We start from the raw sequence: 25,649 nt of genomic DNA, 5'->3' as shown, positions 1-25,649 counted from the left end.
TACACAGTTACTCTGCTGAGCTCCAGACAGTACAGACACTCAACAACGCCACATTTAGGGATTATAACTGTCATGTCTGTGTAATCATGTTTTGTTTTAGTCATGTCATGTTTTGTTTTGTTTAGTTATTGGACTCTTTAGTTTCTGGCTTTTCACTCCCTTGTCTTGTTTCCATAGTTACCCATTAGTTTCACCTGTTCCACGTTTGGACTCTGTCACACCCCGGTTCGGGTGAAGGTAATGTAACCTTTGCAAACCAGACTTTCAAATCAAGGATGGCAAGGCACGCAGTTGGTAACAGTTTACAAACATTTATTGAAATCCCAAAAAGTGTCAAAAGGTGAACAACGACAGAAAAAACAAAACACCCACAATCTCAGTTGATGTTTGATGCATGGAGACCGAAACTCCTGCTCAGGACAGAGATCCTCCTCTGGCAGTGACCGACAGCAGACTGTCAGGAAAACGGCATTTTCCAACTTAAATAGCCCATAGCCCCGCCCACTAGCTGGGACCAATTTGACAGGGGGAATTAAGAAAACAGTTATTTTGTAAATTACACCATAAATAACCATCACATGTCTAAAAAGTATTCACATATTACTTTTGCATGTGAAGAGCAGTCATTTTTGTACACAGTATATTCAAGCTTAGACAACACAACTTTTAAATGTCCAGTGTCCTTCTGTAACACCCATCTTTTGAAGATCATGGTTCGACCCAAATTTGGCCTAATTAGTGAATGCAGGTGTGGTCACCTATATAAAGCCCTCAACCCCACCCTGACTCTTTTGGTCAATTGTTCAGAGCCATGGTGAGTGACAGGTAATTATTTGTTTGTTGAGCACATGCTTTTCACTGGCTAACAAAATTGAATGTTTGTGTGTCCATGTTGAGCTTCCTAACAAATGTGCACGGTTTGTGAGGAAGTCCAAAGGTCAAACAGTGACAGTGTGGGGTCAAACTGTCACAGACTCATTGTGCACTCTTGTTTGTCACCATAGCAACCCATTAGTTTTCACCTGTCACGTCACGCACCTGTTTCACGTTTTGAGTCACGCACCTGTTTTCACTAATCATGTCACCAGAGGTGGGTAGTAACGCGCTACATTTACTCCGTTACATCTACTTGAGTAACTTTTGGGATAAATTGTACTTCTAAGAGTAGTTTTAATGCAACATACTTTTACTTTTACTTGAGTATATTTATAGAGAAGGAACGCTACTTTTACTCCGCTACTTTTACTCCGCTACTTTTATCTACATTCAACTCGCTACTCATTTTTATCGATCTGTTAATGCACGCTTTGTTTGTTTTGGTCTGTCAGACAGACCTTCAAAGTGCCTGCCTTACTGGTGACGTTGCACTTCGTTCCACCAATCAGATGCAGTCACTGGTGACGTTGGACCAATCAAACAGAGCCAGGTGGTCACATGACCTGACTTAAACAAGTTGAAAAACTTATGGGGGTATTACCATTTAGTGGTCAATTGTACGGAATGTGTACTGTTCTGTGCAATCTAATAATAAAAGTTCCAATCAATCAATCAAAAGTGTGAAGGAAAAAAGCTACTTTTTTATTCCAACCGTACATCCCGTCAAAAGCCTAAAGACTGACCGCACATGAGGACGTTCCTGTCTTCACAATAAAAGTGCCGCTCCATCGCGCCGGCGCTTTCAAAACAAGAGTCTCCGAAAGCCAGCGCAAACAAGCTAGCAAGCTACGGAGTTTGACGCCAATATATTTCTTGTAAAGTGTATAAAAACGAATATGGAAGCTGGAAAAAATAAGATGCCAAAAACTCACCACTATGTGGTATTAGACAGAAAGGAGGAACTTTTCTTCTCCTCCATTTGAAAACGTGGACGTTATCATCACGACTGTCTGATTACAATCAACGCAAGTCATCAGAATCAGGTAATACACCAACTTATATTCTAGTCTTCATGAAAGAAAGGAATCTATATGTTAAACATGCATGTATATTCATTAAAACACCTTTAACATGTAAACAAAAACAGCAAAATAAATACATATAAATTATATACTGTATATATCAATGTATATGTATGTATGTATATATATATATATATATATATATATATATATGATATGATATGAGTGTGTATGTTACTCATCAGTTACTCAGTACTCAGGGACGGCGTGGCGCAGTGGAAGAGTGGCCGTGCGCAACCCGAGGGTCCCTGGTTCAATCCCCACCTAGTACCAACCTCGTCATGTCCGTTGTGTCCTGAGCAAGACACTTCACCCTTGCTCCTGATGGGTGCTGGTTAGCGCCTTGCATGGCAGCTCCCTCCATCAGTGTGTGAATGTGTGTGTGAATGGGTAAATGTGGAAGTAGTGTCAAAGCGCTTTGAGTACCTTGAAGGTAGAAAAGCGCTATACAAGTACAACCCATTTATCATTTATTTATTTACTTGAGTAGTTTTTTCACAACATACTTTTTACTTTTACTCAAGTAAATATTTGGGTGACTACTCGTTACTTTTACTTGAGTAATAAATCTCTAAAGTAACAGTACTCTTACTTGAGTACAATTTCTGGCTACTCTACCCACCTCTGCATGTCACTAGTATTTAAGTTCATTGTTTTCAGTTTGTCGTTCTGGCGACATCCGGATTCATACCCCTGTCACACTCTGTTTACCACTGTGCACTTCATGCCCTGTCCAAGTAAGTTTTTTTGATTCATGCCACAGTTAGCGACTTTTGTTCATGTCCTTAGTTTTTTGCCCACGTGCAAGTATTGGTTTCATTTGTCAAGTTTGTACTTCCGCCTTGTGCGCACCTTTAGTTTGTTCTTTTTGTAGTTATAGTGTTTAAATAAATCATGTCTTCACCATCACGCCATGTCTGGTCCACATGTTCATTTGCACCACGGGAGAACAAACCACGCCAAAGTCCAAGTCTTGACAATAACTACTGGTTTGCAAAAAATATTTTTAACCCAATTAGGTGAAATTACCAGAGGTGGGACCAAGTCATTGCTTTGCAAGTCACAAGTAAGTCTCAAGTCTTTACCCTCAAGTCTCGAGTCAAGTCCCGAGTCAAGACAGGGCAAGTCCGAGTCAAGTCCAAAGTCAAGACTGGAAAGTCTCAAGTCAAGTCCCAAGTCCTGCATTTTGAGTTTCGAGTCCTTTCAAGTCATTTAACCACAGACTAACCCAAGTCATGTGACTCGAGTCCACACCTCTGGAAATAACATTATCTCCCACGGCACACTAGACAATATCTCACGGCACACTAGAGTGCCGTGGCACAGTGGTTGAAAAACACTGGTCTACACAACATGTAATGGTAGTTCTATGGTCAAAATGTTGCATAGATTATGTTTTACAGATCATATTGAAGTCGCTTTCTGAGCGTCTCTTCATGCTGCGCCGTTTTGTGGCCGGTCTTATTTACGTGGCTCACCTTCGACAGCGTCTTCTCCCCGTCAGCGGTGTAGCGTGCAAGGACGGGGGTGGAAGAAGTGTCAAAAGTTTAAACTGTTTAAATGACATTCAGACGTTACTTAAATCAATAACAGAGCAGCATCATTTACCATGAATTGATTAACGTGGACCCCGACTTAAACAATTTGAAAAACGTATTCGGGTGTTACCATTTAGTGGTCAATTGTACGGAATATGTACTGTACTGTGCAGTCTACTAATAAAAGTTTCAATCAATCAATCAATCAATAAATCATCTCCTTATCCGGAAACTACAACAAAGCCGACACTACAAAAACTGAAATCTAAGTAAGATGAACTATCTCAAATAAGGGTGATATTTGCTTATTTTCTGTCTGATAAGATCATTCTTCTCACTAAGCAGATTTTATGTTAGATTACTTTACTTGTTTTAAGTGTTTTGGTCCTAAATGATCTCAGTAAGATACTACAGCTTGTTGCTGGGATTTTATTACCTATATTGAGTAAAACATGCTTGAAACTAGAATATCAAGTGTTGCAAAGCTGTGTCATCAACACTCACAAGTATAAAACTACTTTTTTAAAGTAGTAATTTCTTATTTCAAGCATGTAAAAAAAAAAAAGATGACTTAGTCACAATTGTGTCTCATTTAAAAACAGATGACAGCCAAATGGACTTTGCTGTTTTATTTTCAATGAAACAATAGAAAATACGTACTCATATAGTAGTACAGTTTTTATTACTGAGAATATACTTATTTTAAGGTATTTTTGGGTTCATTGAGGTTAGCTAATTTTACTTGTTTTGGAAAGTCTTGACAAGCCGAATTTTCTTGTTCTATTGGCAGATAATTTTGCTTAGTTCAAATAAAATACCCCTAACTTTTGTATTTTTTTTTTCTTGTTTTTGACCACTGACTTTTTACAGTGGGAAATGTGTCCCACGAAAAACCGTCCGACCGTAACTCTAATAACTAAAGTTCCTTGGGGGAATAATGTAAACTCACTACACCGGTTTGTTTTAGCGCTTTAAAGGCGAGTTTACTGACAGATATAAGTAAGAACTTTACACTACGTTATATTAGAAATGGCAACAGTGGAATATGACTGCTACATAACAAGAAGATAGAGAAATAGAAGAAACTTATCAACCGACTACAATGGCGGACGGGTGCAAATTTTCATTACTTATGCAGATCCCAAATACAGATCAGCAGGTACCAGAAGGTAGGTTTTGCATAATATTGCGAAACAAAATGCCAGATAATGTCTGCTAATAGGTGCCATTTATGGTCCTTATACACGCACCATAATAATACTCGTATGTTTAATGCACCGACAATCCACCAAGCGGTGCGGCTTCATAGCTTACCGAAGTCGTACTAAAAATATTTTGACAGATTTTTGCGTGCCGTGTGTAATGCTCTATATTCTCAATGGAACATTTAAAGTTTCGGTGGTGTTTACTGGCGTCATCTTGCAGTTAACACGTAAATATTATGTGTGACTGCCATCTACTGGTCACACTTTATCATTTCACTATGTACCAAATAAAATAGCTCCGAGGTCGGTAAGCACAACCAAAATTATTCCACACATTAGGCGCACCGGGTCGAGTTTTGAGAAAATGGAAGCATTTTAAGTGCGCCTTACAGTCAGAAAAATACGGTAAAACCGTAAAAATTCAACAAAAAGTGTCATGACCTGTTGCAGAAGGTCATGTTAAAGTTAAAGTTAAATGACCAATGATTGTCACACACACACTAGGTGTGGCGAAATTATTCTCTGCATTTGACCCATCACCCTTGATCACCCCCTGGGAGGTGAGGGGAGCAGTGAGCAGCAGCAGTGGCCGTGCCCGGGAATAATTTTTGGTTATTTAACCCCCAATTCCAGCCCTTGATGCTGAGTACCAAGCAGGGAGGTAATGGATCCCATTTTTGTCTTGTTTAATGTCCTGTTTTGCATTTCTTATAGTACTCCTATGTTTAAAGGGGCCCTTTTATGCAAAACCAGCTTTTTGTTTTGCATATGCGTAATTGGCATCTGTGTAAGTCCTGACAATTTGAAATAAAACCATGGAGTCATTGCAGAGATATTCATAAAACAATATTGCCTTCCTTCATACTTCCTCCAAACAGTCCGTTGTGAGGATTTTGCCACATATTTTTGGTGCGCCTTGACTTCACCAAAAAGCACCCCCAACTCCTTTTCTGTGAATTCCTTCCTTTTCTCCGTTTTGCTCATTATCTTTATGTTTTCTGATGGTGCGGTGTGGGACCTCAGGCGCATAGCTAATTTAAATGCATATATTTAAATGGGGGCGTGGACAGGGAGTGGCCAGCCAGTACCATATTGATTAGGATGGACAAAATAAATGTGCTTGGAATAATGCGTGCACACACTTGAACATATTGGTCTTGTTTTTGTTGTTGTCGCGTACAACATGCACTGTTTTTTAGTCACAAATTCATGCAAGTCTTAATACATGAGGTCCCTGGTCTTGTGCCAGCTCTATGACATCACCGACCTCAACCCCTCTCTCTTGCCCATGGCTTGCATTTGAGACGACCGTAAACACTTTCCATCCCTTAATTCAGTCTGTCATATACTTGGCATTGTACCGCAAACGGCTTGCTTGCATATGCAAATGTTCCACACTGATTTGAGTCACTTTAGGGCCAAAACTGTTCATCAAAAACAGAAGAATGCGATGCAATTAACTTGCTGTTTCTTATGGAAGTATGGGAAATATGAAGAATAAGCCAATGCGTATGGAAACCCCGTTTCCATATGAGTTGGGAAATTGTGTTAGATGTAAATATAAACGGAATACAATGATTTGCAAATCATTTTCAACCCATATTCAGTTGAATATGCTACAAAGACAACATATTTGATGTTAAACTGATAAACATTTTTTTTTTGCAAATAATCATTAACTTTAGAATTTGATGCCAGCAACACGTGACAAAGAAGTTGGGAAAGGTGGCAAAAAAGACTGATAAAGTTGAGGAATGCTCATCAAACACTTATTTGGAACATCCCACAGGTGAACAGGCAAATTGGGAACAGGTGGGTGCCATGATTGGGTATGAAAGTAGATTCCATGAAATGCTCAGTCATTCACAAACAAGGATGGGGCGAGGGTCACCACTTTGTCAACAAATGCATGAGTAAATTGTTGAACAGTTTAAGAAAAACCTTTCTCAACCAGTTATTGCAAGGAATTTAGGGATTTCACCATCTACGGTCCGTAATACCATCAAAGGGTTCAGAGAATCTGGAGAAATCACTGCACGTAAGCAGCTAAGCCCGTGACCTTCGATCCCTCAGGCTGTACTGCATCAGCAAGCGACATCAGTGTGTAAAGGATATCACCACATGGGCTCAGGAACACTTCAGAAACCCACTGTCAGTAACTACAGTTGGTCGCTATATCTGTAAGTGCAAGTTAAAACTCTCATATGCAAGGCGAAAACCGTTTATCAACAACACCCAGAAACGCCGTCGGCTTCGCTGGGCCTGAGCTCATCTAAGATGGACTGATATAAAGTGGAAAAGTGTTCTGTGGTCTGACGAGTCCACATTTCAAATTGTGAACGTCGTGTCCTCCGGACCAAAGAGCAAAAGAACCATCCGGATTGTTATAGGCGCAAAGTTGAAAAGCCAGCATCTGTGATGATATGGGTGTGTATTAGTGCCCAAGACATGGGTAACTTACACATCTGTGAAGGCGCCATTAATGCTGAAAGGTATATACAGGTTTTGGAGCAAAATATGTTGCCATCCAAGCAACGTTACCATGGACGCCCCTGCTTATTTCAGCAAGACAATGCCAAGCCACGTGTTACATCAACGTGGCTTCATAGTAAAAGAGTGCGGGTACTAGACTGGCCTGTCTGTAGTCCAGACCTGTCTCCCATTGAAAATGTGTGGCGCATTATGAAGCCTAAAATACCAAAACGAGAGACCCTCGGACTGTTGAACGACTTAAGCTGTACATCAAGCAAGAATGGGAAAGAATTCCACCTGAGAAGCTTAAAAAATGTGTCTCCTCAGTTCCCAAATGTTTACTGAGTGTTGTTAAAAGGAAAGGCCATGTAACACAGTGGTGAACATGCCCTTTCCCATCTACTTTGGCACGTGTTGCAGCCATGAAATTCTAAGTTAATTATTATTTGCACAAAAAAAAAATAAAGTTTATGAGTTTGAACATCAAATATCTTGTCTTTGTAGTGCATTCAAATGAATATGGGTTGAAAAGGATTTGCAAATCATTGTATTCCGTTTATATTTACATCTAACACAATTTCCCAACTCATATGGAAACAGGGTTTGTATGTATGTTATTAACTTGGTCAACTCGAAAGTATGCATCTGTGAAAGCATAGGCAGCAACAACCTATTTTTCTTTTCAGGTGCAAGGCCAATCTGCCAAACATGAGTAGAAAGCTGGTTAATACACTGTAGCATTGCTTAGCAATGAATACATATCATGTGAATATGCCACTAGGGGCCGTGAGAAGGATTGGCAATAACCCCTTTTACACAGCCTTTTAAAGCAAGGATTTATCCACCTTTTTTCCGGGTCGGTGGTCTGTATAGACAGCTCTGACATAGAACGGTGGGATTAGGTTGTTCTGCCAATATTCTGCTGGAGAAGTGCTCACATTGTAGTGTTACTGCAGTTTTCCTGACTTGGAGTCCTTCTGTATGTTTTTATTAAGCAAAGTTGTCATTTATAACATGTTAGAGCAGGGGTCGGCAACCCAAAATGTTAATATAGCCATATTGGACCAAAAAAAAAAAAAAAAAAAAAAATCTATCTAGAGCCGCAAAAAATTAAAAGCCTTATATACAGTAAGTGTTATAATGAAGGCAACACATGATGTAAGTGTCTATGTTAGCTATATTAGCCTACTATCAAAGGCTGACGCAAATCTTTGATGGAAATGTTGTATTTTAATTTTTATTCTACACAGTTTTGCAACATTGGAAATCATTAGTAAAATGAAGGCTTCTCACAGGATGAGAAGTTCTGGAAATGACTGGCTCAGAATGGCCAACGGTATAGATGAGTGTGTCCAAGTAAAAGAAACGGCAGGCTGTCTTCTTCTAATGGATTTATTACAATCTTTGCGAGCTGGGTAACGTTTGCTGTGGTCTGGAACAACATGGCACACAAACAATGAAATGCAGCCAATATTACATACAGATAATGTGTCATGAGACATGCAAATATAAATTATATACAAAGAGGATACAAGGATATTAAATGAGCTCAAATATACCTACAAATGAGGCATAATGATGCAATATGTACATATAGCTAGCGTAAATAACATGTTAGGATTGATTAGCTTGCAGTCATGCACTGACCAAATATGCCTGATTAGCACTCCAACAAGTGCACCTTTGTGCATTCACACACAGTATAAAACGTTTGGTGGACAAAATGAGACAAAGAAGGAGTGGAAGATTTGACATGTAAACAAACTGTTGTGTCACAGTCCAAATATGAGATCTTCTTATTTATCTCATCATGCGAATCAACTGTTTATTCATGATGAATGTATTTATTCAAACGGAAATGTTGAAATGTAATATTTATTCTAAACATTTTTACAACATTGGAAAACATTAGTAAACCAGAGTCTACTTGTGAGATAACTCCTGGAAATGACTGATTTAGAATGGCCAAAGGTATAGATGTGTGTTGAAGGCAGGTTGTCTTCTTCTAATGGATTTATTACAATCTTTGGCAAGCAAGGTAATGTTTGCTGTGGTCTGGAACAACACAGCACACAAACAACTATCAGAAATGCAGTCAATATTACATACAGATAATGTGTCATGAGACATGCAAATATAAATTAAATACACAAAGGACATAAGTAAAGGAAATTAAATGAGCTCAAATATAACTACAAACGAGGCCTAATAATGCAATATGTACATACAGTTAGCCTATTTAGCATGTTAGCACCGATTAGCTTGCCGTCATGGATTGACCAAATATGCCTGATAAGCACTCCAGCAAATCAATAAAATCAACAAAGCTCACCTGTGTGTATTCACGCACAGCATAAAACGTTTGGTGGACAAAATGAGACAAAGAAGGTGTGGCATAAAACACGTCTTTTTGTGGCAGCATCGGAGAAAGTTGTACATGTAAACAAACTACGATGAGTTCAAGGATCGCTGAAATTAGTAGGACAAAACGGTGCTTCCCAAATACTCTCATCAGTGAAGCATGTTTAATATAAACAGTGGGATTTCTAACAAATAGGAAGGTTTGTGTCATGTTTGTCTGCCTACAGAAAATATATTTAAACAAAAAATATATATTTTTTCTTCATCTTTTCCCATTTTCACACATCTCTGAAAGAGGTTCAAGGAGCAGCGCTAAAGAGCCGCATAGAGCCGCGGATTGTTGACCCCCGTGTTTGCGGAAGCATCACATATATTAAAATATCTATGTCTGTGCAAATCTGGCCCGAAGATGACCCCATTACAGCCCCCGAGTTTAATTCAAAACTTGGGAGACGAATTTGCAGCAAATTCCTAAAAACACTGTTGTATAGAGAAACTTGAACCACTATGTGTCGTTCATGTTGTATTTGCATTAACCCTTGAGTAATGTTCATGTTGTTGTTACTCAGCCAGCGTTTGTGGGTCTGATGGACCCGTTGCATTTTGTGGCTTTTAATGCCTCACAATCTAACACTTTTATGTTAAAATACTGAACAGATGTTTACCTTATCCCAATAAACAACAATATGAACGTTGCACGGAAAATTTCTCTGCCAGTTTCTGCATCCCACAGGGATTCTTATTTTGTGTTTCTGCACCTGCGGTTCCCACACAAGGTTGCAACATTGTTTGTCAACACTGTCTGCTCTCATTTTCTCGCACATTTGACCGTCTGATGTTCTGTGCACCAGGGGCGCCGAAAAGGGGGGGTAAAGGAGACGGATTCTAGGGGCCCATGATGGAGGGGGGCCCAGAGAGGCCGCTAATGATGACGAAATTATAATACAGAAAAAATAATGACACTGTGTTGGGGGCCCTGTAAAGATTCTTTTCATGGGGCCCAAAATCCCTAGCGGCGCCTCTGTGTGCACCTACACACTGTCCTCCTCCTGTCTAGGCCTGCTGTGTGTTTGTGAGTGGGTGGGTGCGTGTGGTACACAGAACAAAAATTTCCACACTTCTATTAGCCCCGGGTCCAGAGGACCCGGACAGCTTATATGTAATAATAGAAATGTGTAGGGAGGGTGTATGGTGTGTGGTCATTAAATATGTATTCTGATATATGCTCTTCACAGAAAATGAGCCAAAGTCAGTGACTCTCAGTTTGAAAAATTAATTAATTGTATCATTTTTCTTTTAATAAAAAATGAAAATGGGTCCCACAGACCCGAACATCACACAAGGATTAATAAAAAATTAAAAAAACAGCTTAAAATGAAGTGTTCAGCAGTGAATGGACATTTAGGTGGTTGAAAACTACAATACCCAAGAGTCTTTGCGAAATGTCTTTGCACTGATTGGTCAACAAAGCCTCCAATCATAACCCAGAGACGTGTCTTGCGGCTAAAGCATCTTTCAGTCATGGCGTCTGTTGGGGTGAAATCCGTTGCTAACATGCCGGTTCTTGCTATTTTCTTCCTCCTGGTGCTGTGTCTGCCGTCTGGAGGAGGACAAAAGAAGAAGGAGGTACAGCTTTAACCTACAATGTGTTATTTGTTGGAGATAGCATCGTCTTTACAGCGCAGACAATGCAGGTTGATGTGCAGTTGAGCTATTGACTGTCATGTAGATGACATCACATGTAAATACACAACAATAACTCACATGTGAATATAACTCACTTGCGTGGTGTTTTTTTCCCCAAAAAATATTCGTATTGCGAGCTTTTTGTTTCGCGTGTTGTGTTGTACATTCTGATTATAGTAAGGGGTTGTTAGCTCTGTGCAGCACCTGCAAGTGACAGGCCAATGCCAAGATGATTCATGTTATGATGTGCTACATTAATGTACATTTTATGGAAGAATGCAATCAAATAGCCGCCTAATATGTTTGCATTAAAACTAGTTTGGATTTTTTGACAAGTTTTGCTTCTCTGCCATGCACCTTAGTTTGAATGGGCTGTCAAAACCCACATTCTGTGTGTAATCAGTACATACAGTCCTGTCACTGGCATACTTTATTGTTATTATTATCTATTTTTGGACAAACAATTTGTTAGTAACATATAAACTTTAGATACTAAATGTCCTCACATGCCTGCATGTGTTTGAATCAATCAATCAATGTTTATTTATATAGCCCTAAATCACAAGTGTCTCAAAGGGCTGCACAAGCCACAACGACATCCTCGGTACAAAGCCCACATAAGGGCAAGGAAAAACTCACCCCAGTGGGACGTCGATGTGAATGACTATGAGAAACCTTGGAGAGGACCGCATATGTGGGTAACCCCCCCACCCCCTAGGGAGACCGAATGCAATGGATGTCGAGTGGGTCTAACATAATATTGTGAGAGTACAGTCCATAGTGGATCCAGCATAACAGTAAGAGTCCAGTCCACAGTGGGGTCAGCAGGAAACCATCCCGAGCGGAGACGGGTCAGCAGCGCAGAGATGTTCCCAACCGATACACAGGCGAGCGGTCCACCCCGGGTCCCGACCCCGGACAGCCAGCACCCCATCCATGGCCATCGGACTTGAGTGTCTCCCCCTCCACAAGGGATAGGGGGGAGCAGAGGAGAAAAGAAAAGAAACGGCAGATCAACTGGTCTAAAAAAAAAGGGGGCTATTCAAAGGCTAGAGTATACAAATGAGTTTTAAGATGGGACTTAAATGTTTCTACTGAGGTAGCATCTCTAACTGTTACCGGGAGGGCATTCCATAGTACTGGAGCCCGAATAGAAAACGCTCTATAGCCCGCAGACTTTTTTTGGGCTCTGGGAATCACTAATAAGCCGGAGTTCTTGGAACGCAGATTTCTTGCCGGGACATATGGTACAATACAATCAGCAAGATAGGATGGAGCTAGACCGTGTAGTATTTTATACGTAAGTAGTAAAACCTTAAAGTCGCATCTTAAGTGCACAGGAAGCCAGTGCAGGTGAGCCAGTATAGGCGTAATATGATCAAACTTTCTTCTTATTGTCAAAAGTAATAAAACATCCCTGATGCAATTCAAACAGAAGATGGCTTTAGCTGCCAAAGTAGACTTCTGGTTGTTTGCTGCTCTTAAATATCCATCCATCCATACATCTTCGTCCGCTTATCCGAGGTCGGGTCGTGGGGGCAGCAGCTTAAGCAGAGAAGCCCAGACTTCCCTTCTCCCCAGCCACTTCGTCCAGCTCCTGCCGGGGGATCCCGAGGCGTTCCCAGGCCAGCCGGGAGACATAGTCTTCCCAACGTGTCCTGGGTTTTCCCCGTGGCCTCCTACAGGTCGGACGTGCCCTAAACACCTCGCTAGGGAGGTGTTCGGGTGGCATCCTGACCAGATGCCCGAACCACCTCACCCTGCCTGTAGTCCACCCTGGACTACAGGCAGGCCAGTCTAGTACCAGCACTCTTTTGCTATGAAGCCACGTTGATGTAACACGTGGCTTGGCATTGTCTTGCTGAAATAAGCAGGGGCGTCCATGGCAACGTTGCTTGGATGGCAACATATGTTGCTCCAAAACCTGTATGTACCTTTCAGCATTAATGGCGCCTTCACAGATGTGTAAGTTACCCATGCCTTGGGCACTAATACACCCCCATACCATCACAGATGCTGGCTTTTCAACTTTGCGCCTATAACAATCCGGATGGTTCTTTTCCTCTTTGACGTCCACAGTTTCCAAAAACAATTTGAAATGTGGACTCGTCAGACCACAGAACACTTTTCCACTTTCTATCTGTCCATCTTAGATGAGCTCAGGCCCAGCGAAGCCGACGGCGTTTCTGAGTTTTGTTGATAAACGATTTTCGCCTTGCATAGTAGTGTTTTAACTTGCACTTACAGATGTAGCGACCAACTGTAGTTACTGACAGTGGGTTTCTGAAGTGTTCCTGAGCCCATGTGGTGATATCCTTTACACACGGATGTCGCTTGTTGATGCAGTACAGCCTGAGGGATCGAAGGTCACGGGCTTAGCTGCTTACGTGCAGTGATTTCTCCAGATTCTCTGAACCCTTTGATGACATTACGGACCGTAGATGGTGAAATCCCTAAATTCCTTGCAATAGCTGGTTGAGAAAGGTTTTTCTTAAACTGTTCAACAATTTGCTCACGCATTTGTTGACAAAGTGGTGACCCTCGCCCCATCCTTGTTTGTGAAATGACTGAGCATTTCATGGAATCTACTTTTATACCCAATCATGGCACCCACCTGTTCCCAATTTGCCTGTTCACCTGTGGGATGTTCCAAATAAGTGTTTGATGAGCATTCCTCAACTTTATCAGTATTTATTGCCACCTTTCCCAACTTCTTTGTCACGGGTTGCTGGCATCAAATTCTAAAGTTAATGATTATTTGCAAAAAAAAAAAATGTTTATCAGTTTGAACATCAAATATGTTGTCTTTGTAGCATATTCAACTGAATATGGGTTGAAAATGATTTGCAAATCATTGTATTCCGTTTATATTTACATCTAACACAATTTCCTAACTCATATATAGGGACGGCGTGGCGAAGTTGGTAGAGTGGTCGTGCCAGCAATCGGAGGGTTGCTGGTTACTGGGGTTCAATCCCCACCTTCTACCATCCTAGTCACGTCCGTTGTGTCCTTGGGCAAGACACTTCAACCTTGCTCCTGATGGGTGCTGGTTAGCGCCTTGCATGGCAGCTCCCGCCATCAGTGTGTGAATGTGTGTGTGAATGGGTGAACGTGGAAATACTGTCAAAGCGCTTTGAGTACCTTGAAGGTAGAAAAGCGCTATACAAGTATAATCCATTTATCATTCATTTATATGGAAACGGGGTTTGTAGTTTGGATAGTTTGAATGGGCTGTTAAAACCCACATTCTGTGTGTAATCCGTACATACAGTCCCGTCACTGGCATACTTTATTATTATTATCTATTTTTGGACAAACAATTTGATGTCAAGAGGTTTTAAAAAAAATAAAAATAAATCTTACAATTGTAGGCCAAGGACGATAGTCAATAAATGAATCAAACGACAAATCAGAAAAGAGCTCAATTACTTGCTGGCCCCACTATAGACTGGACTCTTACTATTATGTTGGATCCACTTTGGACTGGACTCTCACAATATTATGTCAGACCCACTCGACATCCATTGCATTCGGTCTCCCCTAGAGGGGGGGTTACCCACATATGCGGTCCTCTCCAAGGTTTCTCATAGTCATTCACATCGACGTCCCTCTGGGGTGAGTTTTTACTTGCCCTTATGTGGGCTTTGTACCGAGGATGTCGTTGTGGCTTGTGCAGCCCTTTGAGACACTTGTGATTTAGGGCTATATAAATAAACATTGATTGATTGATTGATTGATACTTTGCAGTCATCAATAAATTGCTACGCGTTTCTGGCCTTCAAAGAGATACAATAGGGCTTACTCTCTGCATTCGACACTAGAATTACATGAGCAGAGTGAAATCTTTGTTTAGGTACCTGCAATTCTTTCACATGTTTTGCTGTGAGAGTGACCACAACTCTTGACTAGCTATTCGCTCTCTGAGAGAGAGAGGCAGAGAGCTTCCTGTGTGTAATAGTGGTTGTAGTAAACAATGGCATCTGAAGCGACACACACTTTAATGTTGGAGCTGGAACTAATTATTATCACCTTAAATGAACACATTTCGCAAAGGTGGGTTGTGTGAAACTCTGAAATTATTTTGTAACAAGCTATACAATTTTTTTTTTCAACCATCTTTATTTCAACAACAATGATACATATAATTCAAACAATCAAAACATACAGGTAAACATGTCTCCAAACATTTTTTTTTTTTTAAATATGTCCATTATTTATCTCTATAATTTTCAACTACCATGGAGAAAGAATAAACAAAAGAAACGTATGCAAGGGCTAACAAAAGAAAATACAACAAAAGCATCATTGTTTTTTTGTCTTTGATGAAAATTGTATTTGTGACTCTTAGGATGTGGAAAGTTTTCATCACCTTTTTGTTTTTCTTTGACATCGTTAGTGAACTATGACGCAAAGCTATTTTTTTTTGGGATGTGCACGTTAAGTAAGGTCTGCGGGGATGAGTAAGAGTAAGACACTAGAGATGCGCGGTTTGCGGACACAACCGCGGAGTCCGCGGATTATCCGCAGGTCGGGCGGTTGAAATAAAAAAAAATTGGATTTTATCCGCGGGTCGGGTCGGGCGGTTGAAATTAAAAAAAAATTAGATTTTAAATAGATTCAGGCGGGTGGCAGTTAAACCAATTCGGAAATATATATACATAGTTAAATGTTGTTACCCACATACGAAAAACGAGCAGCACTCTTTGAAACAGGCAATTATTTATCATCAGGCACCTGCAGCACGCCACAATAGAAGAAGAAAAAAAAAAGAGATGGCAACGCCGGCAGCAAACGTGGTACGCGACAAACTAAAAAAGGGAATACTAAAGACCAGGGGAAAAAAAGGCCAGAAAAGTTCAGCGTGGACTCGTTTTTATGAGGTTGTAAATCAGGATGATAGTAATGCTGGCTACGTGATTTGCAAGAGCTGCGACGCTGTTTATGTCTACGACAGTCACAAAACCGGGACATCTAACATGGTGCATCACATTTGTGCAAAACCCCGAACCTCCACAAACACCCTGAGCATGAGCAGTTTCGTCCGCCGTGATCCCAGAAGAGTGCCACAGGATGTTAAAACAAGATAGAACGCAGCTGCCTGCAGCAGTTTGAGTGGCGCGAGCGCGCTTGGAGGTGCGCTCAGCACGGCTCCCAGATGATTGCGCACTGGTGTGCGTCTGGGCCGTGACAGCGTGGCACGCATTGAATGTCTCTGCTGCATTGGATCAGTCTCCTTTCTTTAACAGGCAAAAGCTTTATAACCTCACTAATGCCTTGCATCGTCTATATTAGATATATAACAACGGGCGGGTGGCGGATGGCGGGCGGGTGCGGTTTTGATTAAATGTTAGTTCGGGTGGATGGCGGATGGTTGGCGACTTTTGTGATGCGGTTGCGGATGAAATAATTGCCTATCCGCGCATCTCTTTAAGACACGTTTTGTACGCAAATTACATGACGTGAGTATATTTCAGCTTTTAGCTAACACAAACAGAATGCATAGACATCGCCTTGTTAGTCGCAACTCACAAGTGAGCAGTCCGACTAATTAAGTAACAAATGTTTGGAGATTATTACAAATGAATCCCTCAGTGAGATATTTCATCTTCAAACTGAATGAGCAACATGAGCCCATCACCACAGACTGAATGAGCAAGTATGCACTGTTTAAGATTATAATTGTCAAATACTTACAATTTTGTCTATATAGGCAATTGTAAATTATTATATATACAGTCGTGGTCAAAAGTTTACATACACATGTAAAGAACATAATGTCATGGCTGTCTTGAGTGTCCAATAATTTCTACAACTCTTATTTTTTTGTGATAGAGTGATTGGAGCACATACTTGTTTGTCACAAAAAACAATCAGGAAGTTTTTTTCTTTTATGAATTTATTATGGGTCTATGATTTGGAAGCTGCTGGAACACAGGTGTCAGTGTCCACAGTCAAGGGTGTTTTTTGCATCGCCGTGAACTGAGAGGCTACCATGCAAGAAGGAAGCCCTAACTCCAGAAGCGACACCTTAAGGCTCGTCTAAAGTTTGCTGCTGATCAGATCACATGGACAAAGATAAGACCTTCTGAAGGAAAGTTCTGTGGTCAGATTAAACAAAAATTGAGCTGTTTGGCCACAGTACCCAGCAATATGTTTGGAGGAGAAAAGTTGAGGCCTTTAATCTCAGGAACACCACCCCTACCGTCAAGCATGGTGGTGGTAGTATTATGCTCTGGGCCTATTTTGCTGCCAATGGAACTGGTGCTTTACAGAGAGTAAATGGGACAATGAAAATGGAGGATAACCTCCAAATTCTTCAGGACAACCTAAAATCATCAGTCTGGAGGTTGGGTCTTGGGCACAGTTGGGTGTTCCAACAGGACAATGACCCCAAATACACATCAAAAGTGTTAAAGGAATGGCTAAATCAGGCTACAATTAATGTTTTAGAATGGCCTTCCCAAAGTCCTGACTTAAATATGTGGACAATGCTGAAGAAACAAGTCCATGTCAGAAAACCAACACATTTAGCTGAACTCCACCAATTTTCTCAAGAGTAGTGGTCAAAAATTCAACCATCAGCTTGGCCGAAGCTTGTGGATGGCTACCAAAAGCGCCTTATTGCAGTGAAACTTGCCAAGGGACATGTAAGCAAATATTAACATTGCTGTATGTATACTTTTGACCCAGCAGATTTGGTCACATTTTCAGTAGACCCTTAATAAATTCATAAAAGAACCTAACTTCATGAATGTTTTTTGTGACCAACAAGTATGTGCTCCAATCACTTTATCACAATTATTGGAAACTCCAGACAGCCTTGACATTATGTTCTTTACATGTGTATGTAAACTTTTGACCACCACTGTATATGGTGAAATGCTATCTGCAGTTGGACATTGGCATTATTTTTGTTATAAATTGCATTTAAAAAATTATTTGTGCTGATACTTGCAGAAACCTTGTCTAAGAGAGTTGCAGTAGTCAAGAGGCAGTGTATTGCCATTAAAGGGGAACATTATCACAATTTCAGAAGGGTTAAAACCATTAAAAATCAGTTCCCAGTGGCTTATTTTATTTTTCGAAGTTTTTTTCAAAATTTTACCCATCACGCAATATCCCTAAAAAAAGCTTCAAAGTGCCTGATTTTAACCATCGTTATATACACCAGTCCATTTTCCTGTGACGTCACATAGTGATGCCAACACAAACAAACATGGCGCATAGAACAGCAAGCTATAGCGACATTAGCTCGGATTCAGACTCGGATTTCAGCGGCTTAAGCGATTCAACAGATTACGCATGTATTGAAACAGATGGTTGTAGTGTGGAGGCAGGTAGCGAAAACAAAATTGAAGAAGAAACTGAAGCTATTGAGCCATATCGGTTTGAACCGTATGCAAGGGAAACCGACGAAAACGACACGACAGCCAGCGACACGGGAGAAAGCGAGGACGAATTCGGCGATCGCCTTCTACCAACGATTGGTATGTTTGTTTGGCATTAAAGGAAACTAACAACTATGAACTAGGTTTACAGCATATGAAATACATTTGGCAACAACATGCACTTTGAGAGTGCAGACAGCCCAATTTTCATCAATTAATATATTCTGTAGACACACCCTCATCCCCTCTCTTTTCCTGAAAGCTGATCTGTCCAGTTTTGGAGTTGATGTCAGCAGGCCAGGGAAGCTAGGGTCGATATTCTTCTCTTGATTATCTTCGGTGGCATAAGGGACGGTGTGAGCCAAGACATCCAAGGGGTTTAGCTCGCTCGTCTGCGGGAACAAACTGCCGCCATTGCTTGCCGTGCTACCGAGGTCTTTTGTCCCTGAATTGCTCACACACTCCGGCAGATTCAATGGGGGTCTGGCGGCAGATTTCTTTGACTTTATCGTTGGAAATGCATCTGCTTTGAGTGTCGCAGGATATCCACACATTCTTGCCATCTCTGTCGTAGCATAGCTTTCGTCGGTAAAGTGTGCGGAACAAACGTCCAATTTCTTGCCACTTTCGCATCTTTGGGCCACTGGTGCAACTTGAATCCGTCCCTGTTCGTGTTGTTACACCCTCCGACAACACACCGACGAGGCATGATGTCTCCAAGGTACGGAAAACAGTCGAAAAAACGGAAAATAACAGAGCTGATTTGACTCGGTGTTTGAGAAAATGGCGGATTGCTTCCCGATGTGACGTCACGTTGCGACGTCATCGCTCCGAGAGCGAATAATAGAAAGGCGTTTAATTCGCCAAAATTCACCCATTTAGAGTTCGGAAATCAGTTAAAAAAATATATGGTCTTTTTTCTGCAACATCAAGGTATATATTGACGCTTACATAGGTCTGGTGATAATGTTCCCCTTTAAGTTGAATGTGCCAGTCTTGCCTTTTTTGAGTCCCTCAAAGTGTTGGCCTATAAGTGGTTTGTTTGTAACATGCATTGTGTTCATGGTTTTGATTGCAATTTTTTGGAGGTGTTAAAATAGCCCTGTAAAATAATTATCAGCATGTATGGTGCATATCCAATTAGCATCGAGCTCGCACATTAGTTTGAATGAATTGTTTTTATGTTGGAATCTCACAGAGATACATTATTTATCTTCTGTAAGTTTTATTGACATTATTTCTCCATGTTCAGGTTTACAGTGTTTTGCATTAAGACTCCTAAAAGCATTTCAACTGCAGTCTTTATTGACACTGTAAAATGTCCGCTAAGCAAGCAAGAAGAGATGCTCACGTGAGCAGAACAGACTGCTTGTATCAGAGATTTTTTTATATAGATGGAACTTGATATAATCTCATTCCCATTAATTAGATGCAGGATGTTATAATCTGATACTTGCTGATATAATTATTAGATCGGAACACTGTTCATCATTTTTAATTGTTACACAATTGTCACAAAAGTGGTCAACCACTGTTTTTTTTAAAGAATTTTGTCCATCATCCTAATCCTTATGTGGAACAAACACACTCAAGTCTTAACCTTTTATGTGCATTCTAAATAGTAAAAAACTGCTCGCAAAATGTGGCTAACAGTGCGGATAATGTGAATTCACCTATTCTGCCTCCAACAATGTTTTATATTTGTATATGCTGTACCTATGTAGTAACTAGTGTTGTAACGATACCAATATTTTGATACCGGTACTAAAATTATTTTGGTACTTTTCTAAACCACAAAAAAATTGCATTATAGGCTTTATTTTAAGAAAAATTCTAAGGGTACATTAAACATGTGTTTCTTATTGCAGTTAAGTCCTTAAATAAAATAGTGAACATACTAGACAACTTGTCTTTTAGTAGTAAGTAAACAAACAAAGACTCTTAAATAGTGTGCTGACGTATGCAGTAACATATTGTGTCATTTATCATTCTATTATTTTGTCAACATTATTAAGGACAAATGGTAGAAAATTAATTATTAATCTACTTGTTCATTTACTGTTAATATCTGCTTACTATCTGTTTCAACATGTTCTATCTACACTTCTATTAAAACGTAATAATCACTTATTCTTCTGTTGTTTGATACTTTTACATTAGTTTTGGAGAATACCACAAATTTGGGTATCGATCCGATACCAAGTAGTTACAGGATCATACATTGGTCATATTCAAAGTCCTCATGCGTCCAGGGACATATTTCCTGAGTTTATAAACATAATATAAATGTTTTTTAAAATGAATGCCGGTACGTTTCAGAGACGGTATCGCACCGAAAATGATTTATTAGTATCGCGTTACTATAGTAATACCAGTATACCGTACAACGCTAGTAGTAACAGGCACATTCATAATAACATGTAATACTTAACAGTATTTTGGTAATTTTAAGCATTCCCGGAACCTTTTTCCGAGCCACATTGATTTCACACAGCACATAGCAACTCGCTACTTCCGTCAACAACAACAGCATAGAGAGCATATTTTGTGTTTGCTACCACTAATCGTGGCCACTTTTGTGAGATCCGACGACCACTACTTTGGGACAAACGGTCCAGCTGTAGTGCAACTTGGGATGTCCCGATCCGATATTTGGATCGGATCGGCCGCCGATATTTGCAAAAAAGTGCGTATCGGCAAGGCATGGGAAAATGCCGATCCAGATCCAGTTAAAAAAAAAGAACTCCGGTCCGTGTTTTCCAACGCACCGATTTAAATAATACATTCCACTTTTCTGCTGCTGCCTAACTTCCGTTCCGCATTTTCCAGCACACCTTCAACACATCCACAGGTCTGTGAATTCTCACGCAGTTGCATTTAGCTGCTGGCAGTACACGACAGGCTCTTCTCACTCTTTCCTGTGTCTCCCTCTCACAGACAGCAAGTGCACCTTCTTACACACGTCACATACTGTCACGACACACGTCACATACTGTCACGTCATACGTCACATACGTATACGTCCTCCCCGAGCAGAGAGGTAGCAGCATGGCTAACGTTAGCTGTGATGCTAGCGCAGCCGTGCGAGCAACGCTCCCTCTAAGGTGCTCGCCTGTGTAATTGCGCTCTGTTTAAGCGTCCTCTGCGCATAGCAAATCCATGCCACGCACAAAATCAAATAAAAAAATAAGCACATAACAATTTTCGACACACGGACACGACAGAGAAAACAGTTTTCGTCATCATTGTTCAAATATTGTAACGTCTGTCGAGACGCTTATCTCCATTCGGTGCCACACGCCCACACCATCAAAATGCCAAGGCAAAAATTTCCACATCAACACCGTATGAAAAAATTAGTGATTTTTTTAGTTGTGATTTCCTTCTCTGCATGAAAGTTTAAAAGTAGCATATATTAATGCAGTATGAAGAAGAATGTTTTAATGTAGACATGCAAGCCTTGAAAGAAAATTTTGAAAATCAAGACTACATTTCCTGCAAATGGGTGCATTTCTACCCTATATTTTAACTTTAGATTTATTCTCATATCAAACTCTTTTGGCTGTCTTTTTGACACTTACATCCGGCGCCCCCCTCCACACCCTGGATTATAAATAATGTAAATAATTCAATGTGATTATCTTGTGTGATGACTGTATTATGATGATAGTATATATCTGTATCATGAATCAATTTAAGTGGACCCCGACTTAAAGAAGTTGAAAAACTTATTCGGGTGTTACCATTTAGTGGTCAATTGTACGGAATATGTACTTCACTGTGCAACCTACTAATAAAAGTCTCAATCAATCAATCAAAACACATAGAATCATCATACTGCTGTGATTATGTGCATCAAGTGTTCATTCAAGGCTAAGGCAAAATATCGAGATATATATCGTGTATCGCAATATGGCCTTAAAATATCGCAATATTAAAAAAAGGCCATATCGCCCAGCCCTAGTTCAATGATGCCATTTGTTTGTCATGTATAATTTTGTCTATTTTGTGTTTATCCTTGAATAAACAGGTCAGTTTCTTGTTACCAACCATTGTGTATTATTCAAACTCCCCTAATTCAGCTGGCTAGTTGTTATCAAGAGTACTAAAACCTTTTTCAACATGATTCTGACAATTAAGTAGGCTAAATAACTTTAAACTTTAATACGTGCTCGGATAGGCCAGTATCGGTCAGTATCAGTATCAGTCAGTATCGGTATCGGATCGGAAGTGCAAAAACATTATCGGTATCGGATCGGAAGTGCAAAAACCTGGATCGGGACATCCCTTATATAAATACACTTTCATTGATTGATTGATTGATACTGCATGAATTAAATTAATTTCCATTTGTAAAGAATAACAGGCAAAATTAAAAGTTACACAGCCACTGAATCTGCAGAAAATAGTTTTGTTACACTTTCTTAAGCATTTCTTACGTATTGCTTATTTTTTGTGATTTTAGATTTTTTCTGATATTATTTGAAAAATAATTACTGCATACAATAAATAAATTGTTTGAGTTGTTGCCAAGGTTGTTGACATCTCCTTTCCTTTCTGCCTTGATAGTTGAGGGGATTATAAACAGATTAAGGTTACATTTGAAATACAAAGGTTTACATTCAATATACTTTTCCTTTGCTCCTTATTTTCCATACGTCATAAAAATATTAATCATCAATATCGACCAATATAAAACACTTATATCGTGATACAGTTTTCAGCCATATCTCCCAGCCCTAGTATGTTGCATTGTGCATATAGTACATTTCATGGATTTAATTTGGAATTGGATGTATCATCTAATTGCCTTGCCCTTTTCACCTGGTATATCTACACCACCTGTCTCATAGGTGTTTTAGTGCCATTCTGTGGAATTGGCAGTCAAATTAAAAAGCAGTCCAGGAAGTTTTGGCCAGAAGCATCTGGTTTAGTTCACTGAAAGTTCACCGTACCTCACCAGAAAAAAGTGCCAAAAAAAATGCCGTGCTGCAGCAAATCCTACCTCTTCACTTAAGGTTATTAGAGTATTTGGATTTTAAATTTGAGAAGTCACTTTTAACCCTCAGCTATTAGCTTAAGCCTCAGCTTTACTATTGACCAACAAATGCAGTCGTTTGTTATTCACTTGATTAAATGTTATATCCCTGTCTGCATTGAAAACAGCCAATGATTTAATATTTACTTTACAAGCAAGTAGAGGTATGCATAGTCCCAGTTAATTAAAAAAAAAATGCAATGATTCGATAAACATTGCATTATGTTTTCTTACTGCAGCACCTCATCAGCACCTTTCTTCTGAATTGACTTTGCATATAAATTTATGATTGCGAGAACACACAGTGGAATGAAGCTGTAAAGTAATGCATCGACAAAACACTTGACGTGTGTATATGTGCAAATATTTGAGTGGACAAATGAACCAAGCGGAGTCATGTTGGTAGGCTTTCAATGTAGTTAGTACCCAGGATGCACAGGTGGTGATTTTAATAGATACCTGGGAAATTCAACAGGTATCCAATTAAAAACATGTATTTATTTGTATTTCTTATATGCTTTTTCTTGAATTGTAGTGTCAAATTCATTTGACAGTGGTATGGTATGATATAGTTCTAATTAACAGATACAGGAAATTATGTTCTAAAATGTCACAGTTGGTATGAAATACACAGTTAGTATTGAATAGTATTTTTGTAGCAACGTAATTACATCAAAATTAATTTACAGTACTGACATTGAAATGACAACAACAAGCCATACTTGCCAACCCTCCCGGATTTTCCGGGAGACTCCCGAAATTAAGCACCTCTCCCGAAAACCTCCCGGGACAAATTTTCTCCCGAAAATCTCCCGAAATTCAGGCGGAGCTGGAAGCCACGCCCCCTCCATCTCCATGCGGACCTGAGTGACGTGTTGACAGCCTGTATTCACGTCCGCTTTCCCGCAATATAAACAGCATGCCTGCCCAAACACGTTATAACTGTAGAATGATCGAGGGCGAGTTCTTGGTTTCTTATGTGGGTTTATTGTTAGGAAGTTTCATTAACGTCCTCCCAGCGCGGTAACAACACACAACAGAAGTCATGTTTTATTCTACTGTAAAGCAGTTCGTCTGCCGTAAACAGCAATGTTGTTGTAATATATTGAGTTGGAGGCAATAAACAGGCGAGGTGATGAAGTACGTCTCTTTACTGTAGACTTCAGAACAGACTCACACACTTGACGTCAGGTGCGCAACACCACGTGAATCGTTGGCCAACCAAAAAGTAACCCCAGTACGCTATAACCAACATTCACCAGGAGATGGCAACAGACAAACATAGATCACTATTACATTCCTCCCCTTTTAGAATTGTAGAAGTTACACAAAATAAATAAACAACCCAACCAAAAAATGCAGCAGCTCAATTAAAAAACTGTACTTAAGCCACATTCTTTTTTTTTTTTTTTAGTACTGAACTCTTAACCCTCATTTGTAAACAATAACATGCTTATTATACAAACAGTATTTGTACACCTTTAACACAGATTTTCAGACTGTCTTCAGAGATTCAGTTTTTTTGGTGGTACTCGAAACCTTTCTGGGTACCTGCAAAAGGGTGTTCAGCATGGTTAGAAAAATAGTGACAGAGAATAGAACAAGGATGGACAATTCAACCCTTAACTCAACAATGAGTAGATGAGTGTTATGTGTGTGTATATGTGTAAATAAATGAACACTGAAATTCAAGTATTTCTTTTATTTATATATATATATATATATATATATATATATATATATATATATATATAATAAAATAAATATATTTATATATAGCTAGAATTCACTGAAAGTCAAGTATTTCATATATATATATATATATATATATATATATATATATATATATATATATATATAAGAAATACTTGACTTTCAGTGAATTCTAGCTGTAAATATACTCCTCCCCTCTTAGCCACGCCCCCAACCACGCCCCCCAGCCCCCAGCCCCCACCTCCCGAAATCAGAGGTCTCAAGGTTGGCAAGTATGACAACAAGCT

General features: G+C 39.8%; 1 protein-coding gene across 1 annotated transcript in view; it reads left to right on the top strand.

Moving 5' to 3' along the window:
* The first annotated feature begins 11,029 nt into the window (after positions 1–11,029).
* LOC133624368 (dolichyl-diphosphooligosaccharide--protein glycosyltransferase subunit TUSC3) overlaps positions 11,030–25,649 on the top strand; it is a 195,162-nt gene continuing 180,542 nt past the window's right edge. The window contains exon 1 of the mRNA XM_061987857.2: positions 11,030–11,160. Coding sequence (XP_061843841.1) covers positions 11,056–11,160 — 105 coding nt within the window. The 5' untranslated portion in view covers positions 11,030–11,055. The remainder of the gene's footprint in view (positions 11,161–25,649) is intronic.

This window comes from Nerophis lumbriciformis, linkage group LG27, assembly GCF_033978685.3.
Source record: "Nerophis lumbriciformis linkage group LG27, RoL_Nlum_v2.1, whole genome shotgun sequence".
Classification (NCBI taxonomy): Eukaryota; Metazoa; Chordata; class Actinopteri; order Syngnathiformes; family Syngnathidae; genus Nerophis; species Nerophis lumbriciformis.
The sequence above is the reverse complement of the archived record's forward strand: the minus strand, read 5'-3'. Positions and strand labels throughout refer to the sequence as shown.